The 23,786-nt window shown below is 37.2% G+C and overlaps 1 protein-coding gene across 1 annotated transcript in view; it reads right to left on the minus strand.

The window, feature by feature from the left end:
- The window catches only part of CELF2 (CUGBP Elav-like family member 2), a 195,725-nt gene that overhangs the window by 126,914 nt on the left and 45,025 nt on the right, over positions 1-23,786 (minus strand). The window contains exon 3 of the mRNA XM_044678041.1: positions 12,200-12,282. Coding sequence (XP_044533976.1) covers positions 12,200-12,282 — 83 coding nt within the window. The remainder of the gene's footprint in view (positions 1-12,199; positions 12,283-23,786) is intronic.

Below are 23,786 nucleotides of genomic sequence, written 5' to 3' on the forward strand. Positions count from 1 at the left end.
GCATGAGAAGTCTCAAGATGAGAAAGCGTAGTTGCCCAGGGAGATAGCCCTAATGGAAAAGGGGCTAGTTATGTATCCCATGTACACAGGCATACGTCCATGCATTCATACACACTTACAATGATCCCCTGTCATCCTGCAAGATGTGGACCAGAAGATGTCCCAGAATGCCCAGGTGGCTCAGAGTCCTCTGCACCTGGGCAGATAGAGCCTCCCAGAGCATCTCCTTCACAAGTGGGCCTCCAGCAAAAGGTGCTCCTCTCCACTCTCCGAGGCAGCTGTCTCTGCCTCTGAACATCTAATGACCAGGAAGCTCTTCCTCAGGAAGAATCTGATACTCTGCAACCATCACCACTTAGACCTTTAGAATTATTCCTCCAATTTGCCATATGGACCAAGCAGCATGAAGCTAATCTCTCTTCCACAAAACTATCCCTTTAACTTCAGACACTTAGCAATGGGGTGACTGGACAAGTCTGGTCATTTCTGTCTGCCACAGTTTCCTTTACTGTAAAATGGGATAATAATAGCATCTACCCCTCAAGGTGGTTGTGAGGATCAAATGAGATAATATTTGCAGACACTGAAATGCTTGTGTGTCGTCCCCCCCCGCCAATCACTTAATAAATGTATTTCTGGGCATTGAATAAACACCTACTATATGCAAGGCTTGGGATTATTCTACTGAACCCTGACTATTCAGCCAATTATACAACTCACAGAAGATGAACGAAGTCTGTTGGTAGAGGTATTTAGGGGGTGTGTTTCATGTATGCTTACATGCTAGAATTTTAGACTAAATGGTTATATAATTATATAAATATGCAACTGGCCTTGGGCACCGTTGAAGAGGATGGGGAATCTGTGTGGTTATGACCCATCTCCCACACTCATTTTGAACACAAGAATTTGTGGCAAACTTTTTTCCTGACTGCACCTGGTCAGAATCTGAATCCACTGGAACCTGGAGAATAGCAACAGAATTGGAGCCCAGGTTATGGGAGATTTTATGGAAGTCAGAATTTATTTTTTTTTAAAAGAGAGCAAAATTGTTTATACAATGGATGAGGGCCTTAGTACCATGGTACCAGAGCCAATTGCATAAATTATAAGAGGTAATTAAAGAATGAGGAACAATTAGGAATGGAGTTTGCAACAGAGCAATAGACTATTTTGGCCAAGAACCCCATAGAAAAATCCTTGATCTTCTGTTGTCTCTGCCTTTTACCACCTTTTATCCTTAAAAAAAAATCAGAAACACATTCTGTTTTATTATTTTTAAAAATTGGGAATTGATTAGAGAAAAACAAATTAAAACAACTCTGAGGTGCCAATCTCATCACTATCAGAAGGGACAAATGCTGGAGTGGATGAGGGAAAACAGGCATACTAATAAAACTGTTAGTAGTCCAACCATTCTGAAGAACATTTGGAACTATGCTCAAAGAGGGATAAAACTGCAGATTCATCAATTCCAGTGATTTCCTTCCCCTAGTTATTTCCTATTTATCTTGTATATGGCTTGTTTTATATACATTTGATTACATATAGTTTCCCTTATTTTTATTTCCTTTTAAACTCTTGCCTTCTGCCTTAGAATTAATACTATGTTTTGGATCCAAGGCAGAAGAGTTGTAAAGGCTAAGCAATGGGGGTTAAATGACTTACCTAGAGTCACACAGCTAGGAAGTATCTGAGGTCAAATTTGAACCCAGGACCTCCTGGCTTTCAATCCCCTGAGCTACCCAGCTGCCCAATAGCCTCCCTTATTATATTGTAAGCTCACCAAGGGCAGGAATTGTCTTTTGGCTGTTTATATTCCTAGCACAAATTGAATCAAACTGGTCAAGGTTCTGACCATCCAATATATTTCCCAAATCTCTTTAGGCTATAATCAGGTATTAGACATTGGCCCAATAATTGCCTACCATCTTTGGGGTACAGAGTTCCTCAGATTTTCGAGCTCTAGTGTTCTCTGGTTGGTCCAGGCAAATAAGTGCTTGGGTAAAAGGTGCTGAAGCTATCTAAGGCCTGAGGGCAAGTTCAATATCTTGGCTCAAGCCTAGACAGATTTTACATGCAAAGGAACTATTCAAACCTTCAGATACTTCATTTGGTGTGGTCAGATTCAATCACACCAGAACCAGCCTCTGCCTTAAATCTCATTGTCTCTAGCCTTGCTCCTTATGACCTTGGAATTTGCTGAAATGGGAAAGGGTCACACCCTCCCAATTATAAAATACTTTTCTGCACACCTCTGCTAAAATAAGACATTCTAAACAAATGTTCGCTTTGGGGCAATGACTTTTCAATATAAACTGCATTTAATAAAACTGGTAGTGACTCTAAAAAGAAGTATAAGAACGGCTCAGAGAAAATGTCTGGAAGAAATTTGCAATTAATATTTTATAAGTCATGCAAATTCCACAGACTCCTCCTTGCTGTTAAAATTTTAAGAGCTTTCTCAAAACTATATTTCTCTCTGTTATTACATCTTTAATTAAATTAATTTATACAGTGAATGCTCTAATGATACTGCTGTAGATTTTCAATCAAAAGACCTTATTGCTAGAGACAATATGTGTTAAGACCTTGGATAAAGAGAGACAAGGCCTAATTCTGTCATCTGCACAAGGACATTTAACCTTGAATATTTGATTATTGAAAAGATATCGAGAGTTTCTCTGTGGCTCAATTAAGGTCTTTTCAATTTTATTTTTTAATTAAGCTAAATTAACTCTGCCAAAACAAGATAAATCTTTCAAATTGTTTTTACAAGGTCTTCTCCCTGGGAAAAATAATGGTACCTGACAGCATTTCTACTAAATAACATTACCACTTGGGTTGTGCCTACATGAAGCCCCAAATAGCAGAGTTGTTCCAAAGCTTGTGTAATCCGTTACACGATTAGTGAATGCGAATTACAGCCAAATTTTGTGTATAACCGGCCCAGACATCTAGGGGAAAAAATTCAATTAGATTCAGCAACCATTTATTAAGTTCCTACTAAGTGCCAGGTTCTAAGATAAACTAGACAGTACTTGTTAAATGTGTACAGTATATCTTCACGGAGCCACGGCCCCATTTTTCATGAAGCTGTTAAGGGCGATGTTTATCAGATAATGTGGATAGAATTTACTGGTTGTTTGATAGTGTTGGGGTAGACACAATCATGGTGGGCCATGAATACTTAGATTCAGAAAGCAAGATGCATCAGAGATCTTCAGATAAATATTAGCACTCTTTTAAAAGAGGTAAAATACCAAAGCACATAAATTTAGTATTAATATTTAATGAATAATAGTGATTGAATAAGTATTGCCCTTAGTGTTTTTAACTGACCGCACTTGACACTTATTCAACTGCTTTAGCTCAGTTCTTGGTTTTCCTTCACTCTGAGTCCTTTCATTGAGGCTTCATGGTCAAACAAGTCCTTCCACCTTCTGATTCTCTCCCCAGCACCCAAGCTCCACCAGTGTTTTTCCCAAGAGACACGGTCTCCCTAGCATCATTCCCTGTTTCTCCACATTCATTGGGGCTTTCCCCTTTGTCACAGAGAGCAGCCTCTTCAAATCCTGGCCAAGAGACCACACTAGTACTGCAGGACCTCAGGATCCAAATAATGAGGACAGGAAGGAGGGAGGCAGCACGAGACAGAGAATGTGAAATGAGATCTGGGCTCCAGTTTCATCTTGGCTGTGTAGTGCCTGTGTGATGTTGGGCAAGGTGCTTGGTCCCTGTTTGCTCCTCATTAGTGCTCATGGAGAAGCAAGAGTGCTGGGCTTGGAGCTAGGAAGCCCTGAGTTTAAATAATGTTGCTGGTGTTGTTAGTTGTGTGACCAGGGGCAAACCATTTTCTTCTGTGCCTCAGTTTCCTCACTGCAATGCAGGGAGAGTAATACCCATAGTACTAACTCAACAATAAAGTTATTGTGAAGGTCAAATAAGATTATATAAGATCTTAGCAAACCTTAAAGCACGATGCCAATTACTTTAATAATATCCATAAAAACCAAGGGGTTTGATTAGACAATGGGTTTGTAGGGTCCATGAACTTTTTTTTAATGATAACTACCCTGTTAAATTAGATTGTATTTCAACATATTATATTCAATTATGGGTGGGTGGGGGGAGGCAGCTATGTGGATAGAGTGCTGGCCCTGGAGTTAAGAAGCTTTGAATTCAAAACTAGACTCAGATGTTAGCTGTATGACCCTGGGTAAGACACTTAGTATTTGTTTGTCACAGTTTTCTCATCAGTAAAATGGGGAAAATCCTAGCACCTACTTCTCAAAGTTGAGGTGAGTATCAAATGAGATAATATTTGTAAAGTGCTTTGCACAGTGCCTGACATATAGTAGGATATATAGGCCCTTAGCTGTTTGCTATTATTATTATTATTAATGTTAAATATTATTATTATTGTTAAATTACTTCCTTTGTAAATCTATGTGTTTTATCTAATGCATCAATAACATTTGAACATTTTGCGAAAGGGTCAACTGTCAAAAGTGGCCACGACACAGAAAAGGTTAAAAACCCCTTGAGCAGATAGATAACTTCTAAGTAGCCTTCTAGCCCTAAAATTTTGTGATTCTATAGCCTTTTTTCCGCAAAGCAAAACTCTATGAGAAAAGCAAGAATAAGGATCTTATTCTTAGTTTCCTCTATTAACCACTACATTTATTTCCTTTTTCTCTTCTTAATCAGTATTTGAAAATTTTCACAGGATGATTGATTCCTTGTCTTTCTCAGGCAGCTAGGTGAGGTAAGGTTTGAGAAAAGTACCCATGATAGCTTTGTCTTGCCCGTTATGCTTGATCAATAAAGCCCTGACCCTTTCCAAGTTATACCCAGAGGTAAAGATGTCACAAAGTCAGAGAAGCAGAGTCAGTGTAGATACCCTAAATAAAAAATCTAATAGCAGATGCATTCATCTACTCAGCCTATAGTCCCAAAGGCGTTGATTTCTTTCCAGTGACCCAGTCCTTTGTTCTCTTCATGAAAAGATATCATGTAAAGAGAATATAAATACCTAAATCAAGTTTGGTAACATAATAAAAGTGACTTCTGACAAAAAGGACCTGTGACAAAAAAGAAATATAATTTACCAAGATTTGGATTTTATTTTGGATTTTAAATGAAGATTTTATTTGTATTTTAAATGAAGAGTTTTAGTCATTAAAAAAAAAAAAGAAGCTAGGTTTTTTCCCCCCTTTCTTTTTAATAAAACAGATTTTATCCACAGGGGCATGATTATATCATGAGAAGTATAAACGTGTCAGCTGCTGATACACATTTCTTTGTCATTTTTTTCCACAAAAGAAGTCAGAAAGTGAGTCAAATAGCAAAGAACAGCCTTGATTTCTTATTAATTTCATAATATGGAAGGCCGCAGTTAAAATAGTGGTACTACAACTTTAAATTACCGAACAGGCTTGGTATTTAATGAGAGATTTAGCCCAGCAGGGTTTCTGTTAAATTAAGTTGTGCCTTCACATCACAGTGGGAAAACAGGTGTATATTGGTTTAGAATTATGGAAATGTTGACTAATTCCAAGGCTTGTAATCAAACAGCAAGGCACCCTGCAATATTTTCTTCCAAGAATATGCATTAATCATTTATGTCTGGTCCCATTTCTTCATGTCCACCAAAAGGATACAGCTAAAAGACGCCACTTTCATGGTTTTTTCATGTAGCTGTTAAGGGTGGTGTTTATCAGATAAAGCTATACATAAAAGCAGGATGTATAACACTCTGTACGCATCTACCTAATTTGGAACAGCAAATGTAGCACACACTGAGTGGGCTGAGGAAGCTCAAAGCCTACAAATCAGACACGGCTTTTCAGATTTTTCATTTAACCTGCCTCAAGTAATTGGGCAGATGAAACTGAAATAATAATAAAAAAAAATAACCCAGCTCTTTTTCCTTCTTAAAACAAGGATATGCAGATTTTTTGTAGTTACAAAGGGATTTCTTAATAAACAGTCACCACTCTGTAACTCCGCCATGCATAGGGATTTAAAGGCAAAATGAAAGGCAGATATCCAGCTAGGTTTTTGAAAAAGATATAATTTGTTTGATGTAGGTCTGCACCACAGTAAAGCTTTTTAAAATGCTCGTGGGTCACCTTACTGTTTTTCACTGTATACAATGAATCCACTGTTAGATGTCATATGCTGTCCTTCACCTATAAAGATCTATTTGTCATTCTCAACCTGTCAGATGACAGCAGACACTGTTATTTCATCAACTACTGTGTCTTCCTATCCACGGCCTACCACAATGCTCAGTACATATTAGGTGTTCAAAAAAAAAAAAATGTTGAAGCTTTGCTGTGAAAGAAAGAAGAGAAAGTTCACTTTTCTCTCTTATCAGCAGAGCTGGGGACTATGGGTGAAGAACATTGAATACACCATGAAGATTCCTGTCAATATACTGGTTAGTTTTGTTAAATTGTTTTCTTTCCTTTTTTTTTTTTTTTCTTTTTGGAAAGGGAAGTAGGGAGGGATATTTTGGGAAATGAAGTAAAACAAAAAGCTAGCAATAAAAATAAAATATGCTAGATTGAAATTGACATTCTAGAAAGATGATAATTTTAGTTCTTTCTTTAGCAGAGGTGATGAATGTAAATTAAACTGCTTTTAATAGAGGTAAAATATGGTGGAATTTGCACTGATCTATCCACTAAATGCTAATAGCATATGGTCCCAAATATGAACAAAGAAATATAGGCCCTAAAACCCTAAAAGTAATTGCACAAGAATTTTCCTTTCAAAAACAGGAGTAAGAAATGATCTTTAAGTCTGACTAGGGGCCTGGGAAAGACAAGCTATTGAATTTTGTATCTCTGGCTAAGCCATTTAACGATTTGCATTAGTTACTCCATCCACTAATTGTGACTAACACTGATTCCTCTTTAAGCTAGTTGTAAAAATTCACACAGGAAACATTTGTTTTTATGTCAGATAAAACTATGAATGGATAGAATCAAGAACAAAGCTAAAATGATACTGTATGTAAGTAGTATGTATTTAAGGAAGTGCCATCCTTGATTACCAAATATGCTTGTTTTAATAGCTGTCCCTTATAAGAATAGACAGAGCCAGTACCCAAATGTTATGATAGAAGGGGAGAGGGAGAAAGCATTACCAAAGCAATCACAAAATATGGATTGAAACTTGATTTTTTTGGATTATTTTTAGCATTCTTTTCTTTTTAAATTTTGAATTCCACATTCTCTACCTCCTCCTCAACTGAGAAGACAAGAAATATGATATCAATTATACATGAGATCATGCAAAACATATTTTCATAATAGTCATTGCCAAAAAAAAGGCAAGAAAAATAAAATGAGAAAATTATACTTCAAATTTCACTCAGAGTGCATCAATTCTCTCTCTGGAGATGGCTTAACTTTTTTTTTTTTTTAAATCATGAGTCATTTGTGTTGGATTATTGTATTGATCAGAGTACCCAAGTCTTTCACAGTTGATCATCATTACGATATTGCTGTTTCTATGAACAGTGATCTCCAAGTTTTTTTCACTTCATTTTGCACCAGTTCATATAGGTCTTGCCATGTTCTTTGAAACCACACCTCATCCTCTTATATCACAATAGTACTTCATCACAATCATATGTCACAACTTGTTCAGCCATTCCCCAACTGATGAGTATTCCCTCAGTTTCTAATTTTTTGCCACCACGAAAAGAATTGTTATACATATTTTTGTGTATATATATAGTTCCTTTCCATTTTTCTTTGTTCTTTTTTGGGATATAAAGATAGTAGCGGGTCAAGAGTCCTTTGGGCCTAGTTCCATATTCTTCTTCAGAATGGTTGGATCAGTTCACTTCTCTACCAAGAGTTCATTAGTGTACATATTTTTCTCTCATTCCCTCAAGCACTTGTCATTTCTGATAGGTATAAGGTAGTATCTCAGAATTATTTTAATTTGCCTTTCTCTCATAAATACTAATTTAGAGCATTTTTATATGACAATAGGTAACTTTGATTTCTTTTTCTGAAAACTGTTTATATCCTTATACCATCTATCAGTTGGAAAATAAACTGTGCTCATTTTTATTAAAATATTCATTAATATTAGAAATAAAATATTTTTAAAATAACAAATAAATTAATTATTCAGTATATATTTGAGAAGCGAGACCTTTTTCAGAGATACTTGTTAAAATTTTTTGATATCATTGTCTATTATACCTTTTAGCAAAATGTTTTTCTGATTATTTTCTGATAAAAGACCTTTTAATTAGGTCTTTTTGCTTTGTCTGAGATCATGATCACTACTCTTGCCTTTTTTTAAAGTTCACCTGAAGCATATTAGATTCTTCTCCAGCTCTTTATTTTAACTGAATGTGTCTTTCTGTTACAAGTATGTCTCTTGTAAACAACATATTGATGGATTCTGTTTCTAATACATTCTGTTATCCACTTCCATTTTATGGAAGAGCAACCCATTCATAGTTATGATTACTAACTCTGTATTTCCTTCCATTTCATCTTCTTCTGTTTCTTCTTCTCTGTTTGTTTTTATCCCATCACTTGTCAAAACCCCATTTTGCCTCTAACTACTGCCTCTTTTAATCTCCCCTCTTTTTTAAGATCCCCTTTATTCCCTTTCTCTTATAGCCTTCTCCTCATATTTCCATATTGGGTAAGTTACATTTCCAAAAATAACAATGTATATTGTATGTGTGTATACACATACATGCACATATATTTTTTTCTTCCCTCTTTAAACAAATTCCAAGGATATTGAGATTTAAGCACACCCATTTCCCTTCCACTGTAAAAGTTCCTCCATGAACACTTATTCTATGTCTTCTATCTATGTAAATTGCTTTTAATTGTCTTAATAATATCAAAGTCCTTAAGAATTACATGTATCATCTTCCCATATAGGAATATAGTCAGTTTCACTTTATTGAGACCTTTATGATTACTCTTTTTATGTTTCTCTTTTGTCTTATATTTAAATGTCAAGTTTTCTACTCAGTTCTGGTCTTTTCATCAGGAATGCTTGAAACTCCTCTATATCATATCCATTTTCCCTCTTGAAAGATTATACTAAGTTTTGCTGGATAGGTTATTCTTGGTTGTAATCCTAGCTTGTTTTCCTTCCTGAAAATCATAGTTGAAGCCCTCTGCTCCTTTAACGTGGAAGCCACTAAATCTTGCGTGATTCTAACTATGGCTCCAAATTATTTGAATTGGTCCTTTCTGGTTGCTTGAAGTACTTTCTGTTTGACCTAGGAGCTCTTGACCTTGGCTATAATATTCCTGTGAGTTTTCATTTTGGGATCTCTTTAAGGAGGTAACTGGTAGATTCATTCAATTTCTATTTTACCCTCTGTATGTCAGGGCATTTTTCCTTGATAATTTCTTAAAATATGATATCTAGATTATTTCTTTCATTGTGGCTTTCAGTACTCTAATAATTCTTACATTATCATTCCTTTATCTAGTGTCAGGTCAGTTATTTTCCTACGAGATATTTCACATTTTTTCTATTTTTTTTATTCTTTTGATTTTGTTTCTTTATTTCTGATGAGTTGTTAAGTTTTCGCTTGCCCAATTCTAATTTTAAGGAATTATTTTTGCAGTGAGTACCTATTTTTTCCATTTGGTTGATTATGTTTCTTAAAGATTTCTTTTATTCAGTGAATTTTGGGGCCAGTTCTGGTTTTTTTTTTAAACTGTTATTTTCTTTAGTACTTTTTTTGGGCCCATTTTACCAACCAGTTAATTCTCTTTTCATAATTTTTTTTTAAAATTACTCATTTCTTTTCCCAATTTCTTGTTCTCCCCATCTTCTCTTTCTTTAACTCTTCCAGGAATTCTTGTTGGACTTGGATAAAATTAGCATTTTGCTTTGAGGGTTTTCTTGTAGATGTTTTCACATTATTAACTTCTTCTGAGTATATATCTTGGTCTTCCTGGCCATTTTAATAGCCTTTTTTTGTTGTTTGTTCTTCCCCCTCTTTCCTATTTCTTGGGGGTAGACAGGCACCATCCCAGGCTTCAAGTTTTTTCATACTGCTATTTTCAGACTTAGTTCTGGGGGACTTCAAGGACTTCAAGTTTTCAGTTTCCAAGGTAGTGTGATCTTAGGAGAAGTATGGTCACTGCTCTCCTGGTCTGCATTCTAATTCTTTATCCAGAATGGGCCTTTGGTTCCCTATAGCCACAAGAGTTAGGGGTCTTTTTATCTTGGAATTGTGGCCAGGGCCTCTGCTCCCTAGTAACCGACTTCCAGTATTCCTCTTCATTCTGGAACTGAAACCCTAACTACATATGGGCAATACAAAAACCATTCAGCACCAGCTGTACTCAGTACCAGCAAAGGGTCCCCTGTAATCTCTATCTGACTTGCTGATCAATCCCCAAACCAGTTTTGGGCTCAGCGATTCCAAAGTTGCTACTGCTACTTGTGTGGACTCTGGACAGGCTTCTAATCTGATATCATAAACTTCTCTGTCTGACCTCTTAAATTTTCTTAGGTCAGAAAAAATGTATCACTTCAATCTTTTGTTGACTTTGGTGCTCCAAAATTTGATCTAAGGTATTATTTTAAAGTTTTTTTGGAGGAGAATGTTAAGAGTTCAGCTGTGCTGTCTCTAATCTGCCACTTTCAGGATTTAAAACTTAATAAAAATTGTCCCATTGGAATTGGAATTGTAGGATGGTGTTAAATTGAATGGAAACCACAGCTTCTGAACAAAGCTATTTAGTTGTCATATCATAAGTGTCCTCTAATTTTTCTTCCCCTACTTTTTCCATCTTATAGAAGGGTCAGTAAAATGTCATAGTTCAGGAAAAGGACCTCAATTCAATGACAGACTCTAAAGCAATAGATTATTAAGCTGGGGGTTTATGAACTTGTTTTTTTAATATTCTGATGCCTATATTACAATATAATTGATTTCCTTTATAATCTTATGTATTTTATGCATTTAACAACATTATTCCAAGAAAGGTTCCATAAGTTTCACTAGATTGTCAAAGGGGTCCACAATACAAAAAAGAAGTTGAGAATCCCTACTTTAGAGTGATTTGTAAGTCAATGCTTAACTCACTTTGGAAAGATGTTTATTGTTTTATAATTTCCTCCTGAATAAACATCACTACAGTTCTAAATAAGGAAGGATACAAGTTAACTTGTGCAGATTCAAGACGTTTTTTTAGCTCTCAGGGGACAGATTTATGTGTAAGGTCCATGGATTATATATGGCATAGACATAGAAATCTATAACTTGAACTGTAAGCATATTTTATTAGTGTTGATTTTTCATTCACTTATTTTTATTATACTAGGCTCCAATAAAATCATCATCTTTTTCTCTGCTTACCACAGATTCTTTTTTTATCACCAACAGATAACCATTTAGGATATTAAGCTAACTCATTGCCAGTTTCCAAGTATTAGTGAAGATATTCAAATAGAACAATGCAATCTAACATCATTACATAATTTATAAAAATTGCCACAAAATTCCTTTTAGAAATAACGTATTCTGATGAAGTAGCTAAGTATATGTCATCAGGGCATTTCTAGTGAATTGTACTAATAGTCAAATATTGCTGGGAAGAAAATGGAAAAACAGTATAGGGCTTTGCGGTTTTTTTTTTCCCCCTCACATCAATGTGAAGTTACAAAATGGATATTAAAACATTGACTTTGTTAACCACCATCAACTGTTTAGAAACCATTAGGAGGCTTAATATTATGGCTATGTAGGGTACATTTTGTCCTTTCAAAAGAAAGAATCTAGAAACTAAATTTGAAAAAGGGCTCCTGGTGAGTAAAACCTTTTTTCCTTTTCCATTTGCTTCTTGTGTGCGTGTACATACTGGCTTTTTTCTCCCCCTTTTTAAATCTTAGCCCACCCAATACTCTCTGGCACCTACTGCTGCCCAGTGGGGTCACTCTGATTTTCTATCCAGGGGACAGGCTATTTGAGAGCTCTTTCCTTCAAAGTTAATGTCTATCCTCCTTTATGGACTAGCCAGCTGGCATGACTGCTGTCCATGAACTGAAGGGGTCAGTCAGCACCTACTCCTCCAAAGACCAAAGCCATTTTTTGGCATTAAGAGACCATAACTAGAACTTTAGCTGAAAGGGACCATTTTCAAGCAATAAAGTGATTTGGTACAAAAGTAAATGGACTCACCCCAGGTAAGGTTTTAATATTGTGCAGTGCATTCTGAGCCTCAAGTGCAGCTTTTCTTGTATAAAATGTTACGAAACAACAACCTACAGAGAGAAATGAAAAGGTTTTTAGAAATGTCTGCGAATAGGTTTGCTTAGATATAATGCAGTGATGAACAAATCATATACTTTAAAAGAATGTACAATTTAGAAATAATAAAGAACATGAGACTAGTAATAACATCTCAGTCAATGACACTTTGCCTTTCATTCTACATCATATTTATTCTCTTTCTCTAAGTTCTAAGAAAAAGGCATTTAGTTCATCTACCACTGCCAGCAATGCTGATATTTCAGAGAATTTGAAGGTGGCAATTAAAGGGATGGATAGTTAATCAAAATGACAAAATGACACAGTTGCTTGGGATAAATTCTTCTTGTAGTTCTTTTGGAGTTCCCACCCTTAAGACTTAGATGATTACATTGTCACTTTATTTTAAATTAAGTTAAAAAGGATTTGGAAAACCCCGATAGGAGTCGTCAAAGCAAGTCATGAAGCCCCAAATGTCTAGGACGCATAGAGAGACTGGTTCCTATTAACATGATCCCTTCTAGATTTCACAAGTTAGTGCATGATCATGGGACCTATGGACCAATCTGTTGTCACCTCTCTCCTAACCCCAGCCCAATCTTCTAGTGAAAAATATTTGTAAAAATGCCCTACATGTTAAGCAAGCTGCATAGACACAAAAGTAAAATGTTAGTGAAAAATGGATGTTTCATCTGACCTATAATTATACCCATAGAAATTCATTTTTCTGAGATTAAAAGAGAATAGTGTAATAAGTCTTCTTTTAAACTATAATATCCTTGGAAAGGATAACACATTAAGCTAAATGTCTGCTGTAAGCACCTTCGTGTGCATTATCAGATTCTTCCCTGTGTGAAAAGGAATCAGGGGAATGTAAGAGTTCTTTTTTCTTTCTTTCTTTTTGGAAGGAAGAGGACTTATTTCAGAGCCTGGGACAAATAGGCCTGAATGGAGGAATCCCACTGAATCACATATGGACATTCAGAATCTAGTAGCAGGAGAAATGAAAGACGGTACATACCATACAGAGCACCCAAAAGTGAACTTCTACTTTACCATTTTGTCTTGCCCAATTGCACCTGTGAAGTTTTTTTTTCCATAATTGTTTTCATTTCTAAGTTAAATCTTCCTCAAAATGTACAATGCCCAGATCTTTCCCATTTTTCTCCCCCAAAGAGATTAGATTTGAAAAAGAAGATACTAAGACACTAAACCTGAGATTCTGTAAAATTCTTCTTGATTGAAGTTTTGGACTGAAATTCACAAGATAGCTCATCTGATCATATAAGTGGTAAAATTGTACGTCCCTTTCACCTCTGTAACTATTATTTCAAAGACAAGTAATGATTGTGAATGAGAGGCTCTAGGTTCTTTTGCCTTCTGGTTAACCTAGGGAAAATCACAACTCCTCTGAATGTAAGTTGCTTTACCTCTGAGAAAGTATAGAAAAGCCAGTGTTACATATTATTTCACTCAAAACTTCCCAGAGACATACACATTGCTTTACACAATACATAAAACTTACAAAAAATCAGGTTTGTTCTTTATCTCTGCCTGGTAGGAAAGCTCTCTGCTTCCTTTTGTGTACATATTCAAACACTCCACTCAAAGGAGTATTTGATCAAGCTGTCTAAATTTTGCAGAATAAATATATGGAAGTACAAATTGAAACTGCCACCTTTTGGCACAGCCATTTTGATTTTGGTTACCAGTGGATTTAATTTCCCATGCTCCCAGAATGAGCGGATCTAAAATGGGGAGAAACATTTTAAAGATCATTGTTTTTGTCCACTGTCCAAGTTGATGACTACAGTCCTTCTGCTCGCCATTTGGTATGTTCGCTTAAAATTTCATATTCATTTACATGAAGAGATTATTTAACTGAAGAGGAGAAATGTGACTTTTTATGATATAGTAATTACCATGATAATATGTCAAGGTGCTACTATAAATTCCAGAAAAGACCATTAAGTCTCAGAGGAGGTGAAATTTTCTTTCCTGTCTGTCCTAACTGAATATACCGCTGTTAAGGGAATCACCTATCTCATAGGTTGCCCTGAGCCAGCTGTAATTCTGGTTTGAAATTCCCTGGCTTCATTTCCAGGGTGTCTAGAATACCAGATGGTTTAGAAATCTGATTATGAGGACAGGTCTTCCTCCCTTCCTAAATCCCAAGTCTCAAAACTACTGTGGTAACCTATGTGGTTAAACAAATTCACTGATGTGCTTCAAAAGCCAGTCCCTCAGGTTTGCATAGATATCACCTTCTGCCAAGGGGGGAAGGATGGATGGGAAATCAGAAGAGATGGAAAGATCCTGCTTCATGCTAAAGAGTACCTACAGGGCCTCTGGAGTGCCACTAGGGCTAATGGGTTCAACAATCCAGATGGTCTGCAGGTCATAACTATGTTACTTCTTCCCTAGACAGGTAGCCCTCACTGTTCTCTGTTTTACATATTGTTAAAGCCTTATTTCATTTAACACTGTCTATGAAACACCTAGGAGCAGGTAGGTGGCACAATGGATAGTATGATGGGCCTGGAGTCAAAAAGACTCCTCTTCTTGATTACAAATCAAGTCTCAGACATTTACCAGCTGTATGACCCTGGGCAAATAATTTAATCCTGTTTGCCTCCATTTCCTCATCTGTTAAATGAGCAGGAGGAGGAAAGGGCAAACCACTCTGGTAGCTTTGCCAAGAAAATCTCAAGCGTGGTCACAAGGAGTTGGAAACAACTGAAAAACAACTGAACACCAAAAATTAATTTTTCACAACCATAACACGCTCATCTGATGGCTTCCAATAATGAAGCAAAGTCCATGTCAAAGGCAAAAATAGAATCTATACTATATATTACTACATACATTTGATATAATTTCCCAGAGGGAGCAGCTAGGTGATACAGAGGATAGAGAATTGAGCTTACAATTAGGCAGACTCATATTCATGAATTCAAATCCAGACTCAGACCTCTACTAGCTATAGGAACCTGGGCAAGTCACTTCATTTGCCTTAGTTCTTTATATGCAAAAAAGGGAGCTAGAGAAGGAAATAGCAAACCATGCCAGTATTTTTGCCAAAAAACAAAAACAAACAAACAAACAAACAAAAAACAAAACAAAAACAAAACCCAAAATTGGGTTACAAGGAGTCAGACATGACAAACAACTGAACAACAATAATACAGTTTCCAAGAATATAATTATAATGCCTTGTAAAAGTTGGGAACTTGCACTCTGGTCTTCAAGCAGGAGATAGTCTAATAATGGTAGAGGAATAGCAAAGGTCACTTCCTATTATTCTACATGCATGCCCCATATTCTCTGTGGTGTGCTTTTTAATATTTTATCAGAGGGTAAAGGCAGCTGACTTACAGAGGAATTAAGTGGTTTTCCCTACGTTTATTAGGAGCCAAAAGAAGCCAGAGCTCTCATTCACAATAGGCGTGAACATTCATACTGTGGTGTTAAGAGACTCCCAATCACAAAGACTTTCTCCAAAGTCCTCAGTGATATCCATATTTAGATGATACACTCTTTTGATGACCTACCCCTAAAATAAAAAATGTGTTAAATGGGAGGGTAACCCCTTGTCTTTGCCTCCAAAGCTACCCACTCTTTGGAAGTTTCCAATTTCTGTTGAGGGCACCATCATCCTTTCAGTAACTTTAGTTCCCAGCCTGGGAATGATCCTTGACTCTCCCTCACCCCACATATCCAACCAATGGTCAAATCTTACCAATCTGATCAAAAGCCACTTACTGCTTTCATCCTCTTATCTATGCTTACTCAGCCACTGCCTTCACAGGTCTTCATTACCTCTCATCTGGATTATTCTGTCTCTGTTGTGTGACTCTATCAACTTTAGTGTAAAAATCAAAACCCAAAACTGGCCTGCCTTTCCAGGCCACCATCTAGGACTACAAAGTTCTCCCTTATCACCTTTTCCTCAAAGAATCTCTACTTTCCTTCAAAGCTCAGTCCAAATGCTCTGACTACATGTGGCCTTTTTTGATACCTCTGTTAGTTGTGTTACACTCATGCTTGACTCTCTGTGACCCCGTTTGGGGTTTTATTGGTAGAGATACTGAATTGGTTTGCCATTTCCTTCTCCAGCTCATTTTACAGATGAGGAAGTGAAAGGCAACAGGATTAATGACTTGCCCAGGGTCACATAGTGTCTGAAGTTGATTTTGCGCTCAAAAAAATTTGAATCTTTCTTATTCCAAGCCCAATGCTCTAGTCACTGCACCACCTGGTTACAACTGCACCACCTAGCTGCTCATAAGAGTTTTTGCCTCCCCACAAATTGTATTTATTTAGTCTAAAATACTACCGTATTAATCAATTAAGCCTGTATTATGTCAAGCACAGAGCTAGGAAACGAAGACATAAATCAGGGAATCCTTGATGGCCATGAACTTAATGTTCAAACGTGGAAGAAAATATGAACATAACCTATATAGGTATATACAAAGAACACATACAAAAATAGATAGGCATATATAAAACCCACATAGAGAGCAGATACTTATACGTACACATCTCCCCTATATTATATGTAAGCATAGTGCCTGATACATAGCCCTCACTTAATAAATGCTGATTGATTTTAGTCATAACATTGTAATCAATTAATCAGCAAGCATTTATTAAATGCTGACTGAATGTGCCGGTCACTAAAAATACAAATATAATGAGACGTTATTTGCAAGAGGCTTTCGTGTGAATGAGATGATGTCTATATATGCATATACAGGTAGACACAAATAAAGCATTTGCATACATGTATATGCACAAACATGTGAATATGAAGAACACATGCCAAAAGGATAAATGTAAAACCAAAATATTTAAATATAGGGTAGTGTAGGCAGGAGGAACACCAGCGGCAGGCAGGACTGATCAGGAAAGACTTTAAGAAGAAGGTGAGGCTTGAACTGACTCTTGAAGGAAGAGAGGGATATGATGAGGCAGAGGTAAGAAGGAAGTGCCTTCCAGCTACATGGCATGGTCAGTGCAAAGGGGCTGAGAGATAGGAGCACTGTGTGATGGACATTAACTTCATTCCGATTCAGAGGGGACAGTGCAGAACAGTTGGGCCCTAATGAGAGGAAGAGGAGTGGAAGAATTTGCACAGGTTGCTACCAAAGAGATGGGACATATCATTGGGAGTCCCCTGGCAGTCAGGAGTTAGCCAGAGGATCCTGATCAGAGGAAGGATAATAAGTGGGGCACTGACAATAAATATTATCTCTTCCTAATTTTCCATGGCCCTCACTCCCTCCTACTGTTTAGTTCCTCTTTTTCTCAGTCTTGAGAGGATGACTTGGCATCATTTACTTCCCAGATTCCCAGGAGGTGGTAATTCTAGCAGTAATACCTGCATATGTTCAGCTCATAAAGCAATCTGTAATCAGTAATATAATTGTGAGATATGATTACACCATCATATGTCATAAGTTGAGAGTGGCATTTCCCAGAGAGACCAAGTACTACATGCTCCAAATGGGGTACTTGGTGTCTGACTATATCTCTTCACCAATAGTTTCTGCTGTCATAAAGAGTTCCCTTAGGTATACTGCCAGCTTAATTGCTGAATAATTTGAGACATTGTTATGGGGTTTTATCCTTTTCTCATTTTCAAAACAGAAGCCAGGTCAGTGTTGGCATCTTAACACATGAGTGTGCCCACACACACACAAAAGGACGTCCCCCCCCCAAAGAAAACAAAAAACAAACATGTGCTGGGGCAAAATATATATTTTATATAAAACCACAATGAAGGCATGCAACTTTACTGAAAGACTTTAATTTTAAATGAACAAGTGGATTTACCAGCAAATAAACCATCTGGATTATCACAAATCTTTTCAAACCACAGCTGTTTCTCTTGAAAATCTTTACTGTGAAACTCTTGGGAATATTGCATACTGAATAAAATTTATTGTGTGTGCAGAGCTAACCAGTTTATGCCATAGTCTGCCTAGAAACAGATATTAATTTACTGAGATTCTTCAGTATGGGAGAGGAAGGCTTATCCCTAGAAAATAATGCCAAAGTTCAAATTCATAAAGCTTTCAAGTTTACTTGGCACTTTGGTCCCCATGAACATGGTTACCCATTTCATTTAGAAACCCTCTCTGAAGCAAGCTTAGAATTAACAAGAGAAAATGAGTGACAAGGTCTAAGATTCTCTGAAGAGGCACTAATTTTCTTTGTCTTGATCCCACAGGGGATTCTAAAACATTTTATTTTAAAAAATATTTAAAAGAGGCCTAATCAATCAATAAACATTTATTCATGTGCTGGATGCTAAGGATGCAAGAATGAAATCTCCTCAAGGAGCTTACATATTAAGGGGTAAGGCATCAAATGTATAAACACATACACATAAAGGTATACACACATGCATTTATATCTAGCATAATTATAAGGAAAAATGACAAATATATGTGAAGTTATTAAATTCAATAGCTCTGAGGAATCAGGAAAAGTTTCTTGAAGAAGATGCTGTTTGAGCTACCACTTAAAGGAAGAAAGAGGTTCTGAGAGACAGAGCGCATGTCTTGTGCAAAGAACAGAAAAAGGATCAGTTTAGATGCATTGCAAAATGCACAAAGGTTAATGACATTCAATAAGGTTGGAAAAATCATTTAGGGTGAGGTTGGTAAGAGGCTACAAGCTAAATGGAGGCGTTTATATTTTATTCTAGAGGCAATAGGAATCCTTTGGACTTAGTGAATCACATGATCAAATATGTGCTTAAAGAAAATTATTTTGATAGCAATGTGAAGGAAGGACAAGAGCAGTGAGACAGGAGTCAAGGAGACCAACGAAGAGGCTGTTGCAAATAATCTAGTCCAGTGATTCCCAAAGTGGGCGCTACTGCCCCCTGGTGGGTGCTGCAACGATCCAGGAAGATGGTGATGGCCACACTTTTTTTGTATTACATTGTATTCTGAGTTCAATAAATAGTTTCATAATTTCCAGGGGGCACTAAGTAATATTTTTTCTGGAAAGGGGGTGGTAGGCCAAAAAAGTTTGGGAACCACTGCTCTAGACAAAAGGTGATGATGGCCTGGGTGAGGGGATCGAAAGGGTTTAATGTAAGCCACGTTGTGAAGAAGGAAGATGATTTGGTCATTGGGAACTCCCAGTTGGAACTGGGAGGAAAGGGAGAGTAAGGAGTCAAGGATAATTTTATCAATACGGAAGACTGGAAGGATGGTATTTTCAACAGAAATAGGGAAATTTGGGAAAAGAGTGAGGTTTTGCAAAAAAATAATAAGTTAAATTCTGGACATTTTGAGATTAAAATGTTTCTGGGACATCCAGTTTGAAAGAGCCACTAGGCAATTGGTGATGCTAGACTGAAGCAGGGGGAAGAGGCAGGCTGGAGAGATACATCTGTGAGTTATTTGCATAGGGATGACAATTAAACTCTTGAAAGCTGATGAGAATGCAGGGAGATCAGAGAGAGAAGAGATCTGGTACAGAACTTTGAATAACCCCACAGTTAGGGGGAGTTTATGGCTGATGAAAGATAACCAAAGAAAATGTGAAGGATCAGTTAGACAGGTGGCTGGAGCACCAAGAGGGAGGAGTGTCAAGGAAAGCCAGGGATGAGAGGCTCACCAGAAGTGCAGATGGTCTACAGGGTCAAATGAAGCAGAGAGGGCAGGAAAGATGAGGGATGAGAAAAGGGCAGCACATATAGCAATTAAGAAATCACTGGTAACTTTGAAGAGAAAGTCATTAGACCTAAAGTTAAACTGCACAGGGTTGAAGAATAAAGAGTGGAGTCAATGACCAAAGTGGTTTTTAATCATTGAAGTTAACTACTCACATGCAGAAGTACAGATTTTTTTTAACTATGCTATATAATATTTTATATCTTAGATGGCAGAGAATCAATTATGTGTCTAAGCTTCTTTTGGGGAAGAACTCTCATGACTTTGTCCTAATCTGGACATAAATTAAATTAACTTTCAAGAGGGATTCTCATAAGTGAGAAGGTATTCTCTTATACTAGCTAATCCTAATTATGTGCTCTCTCTAATTTTATCATCCAGCGGGACAGTGTAATAGAAGGCAACTGAGTGGATAAAGCACTGGATCTCAGATCAGGAAGACCTAAATTCAAATCTAGTCTCAGATTGAATGACTCTGGGCAAGTCACTCAATCTTTACCTTGATCTTCTTTGTCTGTAAAATAGGAATAATGACAGATCTTTATCCCAGGGTTATTGTAAGAATAAGATGAGATAATATTTGTAAAGTGCTTTGCAAACATTGGGGCAACTAGGTAGTGCAGAAGTTAGGAAAAATCATTTTCATGAGTTCAAATCTGGCCTCAGACATTTACTAGCTATATGACCTTGGGCAAGTCACTTAACCCTATTTATTTCAGTACCTCATCTGTCAAACTACCTGGAGAAGGAAATGGCAAACCACTCTATCTAATATCTTTGCCAAGAAAGCCTCAGATGGGGTCACAAAGAGTCAGACACTACTGAAACAACTGAATAACAACAACAAATTGCCAAACTGGAGGCTCTCTATAAATGCAAGCCATGATTATTGTTATCAATCCAAGGAATCATTCAGGTGACTTTTCTGGTCACCAAGAATAATCCTGGGGAGATTGGTATTGAGGATGAAAAGAAAGTTCCATGAGAAGAGGAAGAGAGAAACGGTTTTCCTACAATTCTCTTTTGAGGTTTTTCCACTGACAAACAAAAATGTATCAAGGGAAAGAGCTTTGCTATTCTGGGCATATTATCACCTGCTGCCAGCAACTGAACTCTGACCACGGGGTGTATGGACACATATTTTACATCTTCAAAGCTCACCAGCAACTTAGAAGTATGAGATCTGCGGCACTTTCTAGACTAATAAAATAAACACTTCAAAACAGCTAAATAATGATTGTCTAATGATTGAATCCTGTATTCTTTTTAGCAAAGTGATGGAACCCCAGTAGAAAAATTCAATTCAAGATCCATTCGAATTCAGGACATCAGCAAAGTCATCATGTTGTGAATTGAAAATTCCTTTAAAGACTGCCTTTGAATTCTAAGGGGCTGGCAGATCAAGGGAGTGCAGCCCAGCAAGGCTAAATGAGTGAAGTCCTGCTAGGGTGTTTTTTTCCCTCCTTTCTGTGAATGAAGTTCTCTTTTGTATGCAACATTTGTAAGCAAAGCAGGTGCCCAACTGTATACAAGCTTTGAATTTCAATTGGGATGTTGGCTCCTTGTCAAAATAGTATAGTTCATGCCAGTTTAAGCCAGGGGAGGGCTTATTCCTCATACATGATTCCTTCCCCCCCCCCCCAATTTTAAATATTACACCATTACAGTCTAGTATGGGAACTGTGACATGACGGAGAGAGGACCAGCTTTGGAATCAGGAAGAGCTCGGTTCAACGAGTCCAGCCTCCGACTGGCTGTGTGTGACTGTGGGAAAGATGTCCCTTAACACCTTTTGATTACCTTTTCAGGCAAGTCTGCAAAGTCATAGATTACAGATATACAGCAGATTTGCCTAGGTGGAAGGTTTCTCAACACTAGGCTGTTTCTACCTCAACAAAATCCAAAGGGTAGACCAAACCTAGCTCCCTTGCAATCTAGAGCAGATGTCAAGCTTGGTTATATGTTGTGTGTTGATTTTCTTCATAATATGGTTTTGTCTAAGAGTCATTGCTTCATCAGAGTTAAGACAAATAATTATAATTTCTACAAGGTTAAAAAAAATCCTACCACAACCCATCTCATTAAAACCAGAGAAAATTCTATACGTGTTTTAAAACAAACAAACAAAGGAAAAGGGATGTTTTTTCCTCTGCTTGGGTTTGCAGATAACCATGTAGATGGCTACCTGTGTCAGGAGGTGACCACAAGTAACTTGAGATGAGACTGAGTTATTACTAACAATCATTGCCAACAAACCTTCTGTTGGGCACTGGGCTAAGTGCTAAGGATACAGGGATAAAAGTGAAACAGTCCCTACCCTCAAACAGCTTACAGCTTCTTGTTGGAGAAAGAAATAGGGGAATGAACCTGTAATTCATTGGAACCAGAAGTTCTCGTGAAGAAACTCTCATCAATACAAGTCTGTACCTTCTTGTGACATTGCCTAGAGTACTAGGTAGGAGACCCCATTGTCACCAGGGTGAACACAACCCGTTTGGGTCAGAGTTAGGTCTTGAATGCAGGCCTTCCTGATTTCGAGGACAGCTAGCTCTCCATCACACTATATAAAGCAGCTACGTGGCACTTTGGATAGACTGCTGGACTTGAATCAGAAATTTTTCTCCCCTAATTTGAATTTGACCTCAGACACTTACTAGTTATGGGGCCAGTTTCTTTATCTGTAAAATGAGCTGGAGAAGTAAATGGCAAAAAAAGTCTGATATCTTTGCCAAGAAAACCCCAAATGAAGTCACAGTTGTATGTGACTGAAAAACAACCAAACAACAATCTATCACAATACCCTTTCTTCCCTTTATTAGTAGCAACAAAGTTCAGGAAACAAAGATGATACCAAATATATATATAATATATACCAAATATATATATATAAATAACAATAAGATGATTTGGGGCAGTGGAAGATGGAATGGTGAACAGTTAAGAGCATTAGGAAAGGTCTCATGGAAATGGAAGCTTTGAAGGAGACTACGTATTCTTCAAAAGATGAAGGGGAGGCTGGTTTAGATGATCTCCAAGGCTCCTTCTAGCTTTGGAAGTCCATATTTGGTGCTTACTATCAAAGTTGGAACTTTCCAAAATATCGTCATAGATATATAGAGATGGAAGTTAAGGCAGCAGTCATTTAGCCTAACTCTATCCTGTAAGAGATGACAAAATTATAATACGGGCTAGATGTGATCTAGGAAGGCTTGCCATTGCCAGAATTACTCTTTTCCCATTCCATTAGGGCAACAGATAAACAGACATCTGTAGATCTTACTCTGGAAAAATGGCATATCTTCCATTCTTGACATGATAAAATGTGCCTTATAAACTAGATCCTTCTTGCTTTAATTGTATTTCTTCCTCACTCTCTTGCATAGACATAGCTACCTTGCACATCTAAAAATGGGACTTCTACTTTCAAAGTAATCAGCTATCCAATACAAATGCCAGGTCTTGTAGAAATCAACTTTTAATGACACTACATCCAATTAGCTTAGTTTTATAGAGTTTGATATAATTGGCACCCTGATGTAAAAAGTATTACCATCTGGCCACCAACTAGGAAGCAAAGAAACAATCCGCTGCCATTCTAATCACAGTATATTACAAGTACTCTATGGTTTGTATTACAAGGTATAATTGGAAAGGATTCCCAGTGGAAGCCACATGGGCAAATGACAGATCTGATCTTCAAGGCATTCTGTCTGGTTTCCTTTTTGTGGGGGGCATGTGGCCCTGATCCCATCTGTCTGAGGCACCCAGGCTACCCACGCTCATTCTCTGGCCCATAGGAAAGGAGGAAGATCCGCTTCTCCAGA

Source organism: Gracilinanus agilis, chromosome 5, assembly GCF_016433145.1.
Source record: "Gracilinanus agilis isolate LMUSP501 chromosome 5, AgileGrace, whole genome shotgun sequence".
Classification (NCBI taxonomy): Eukaryota; Metazoa; Chordata; class Mammalia; order Didelphimorphia; family Didelphidae; genus Gracilinanus; species Gracilinanus agilis.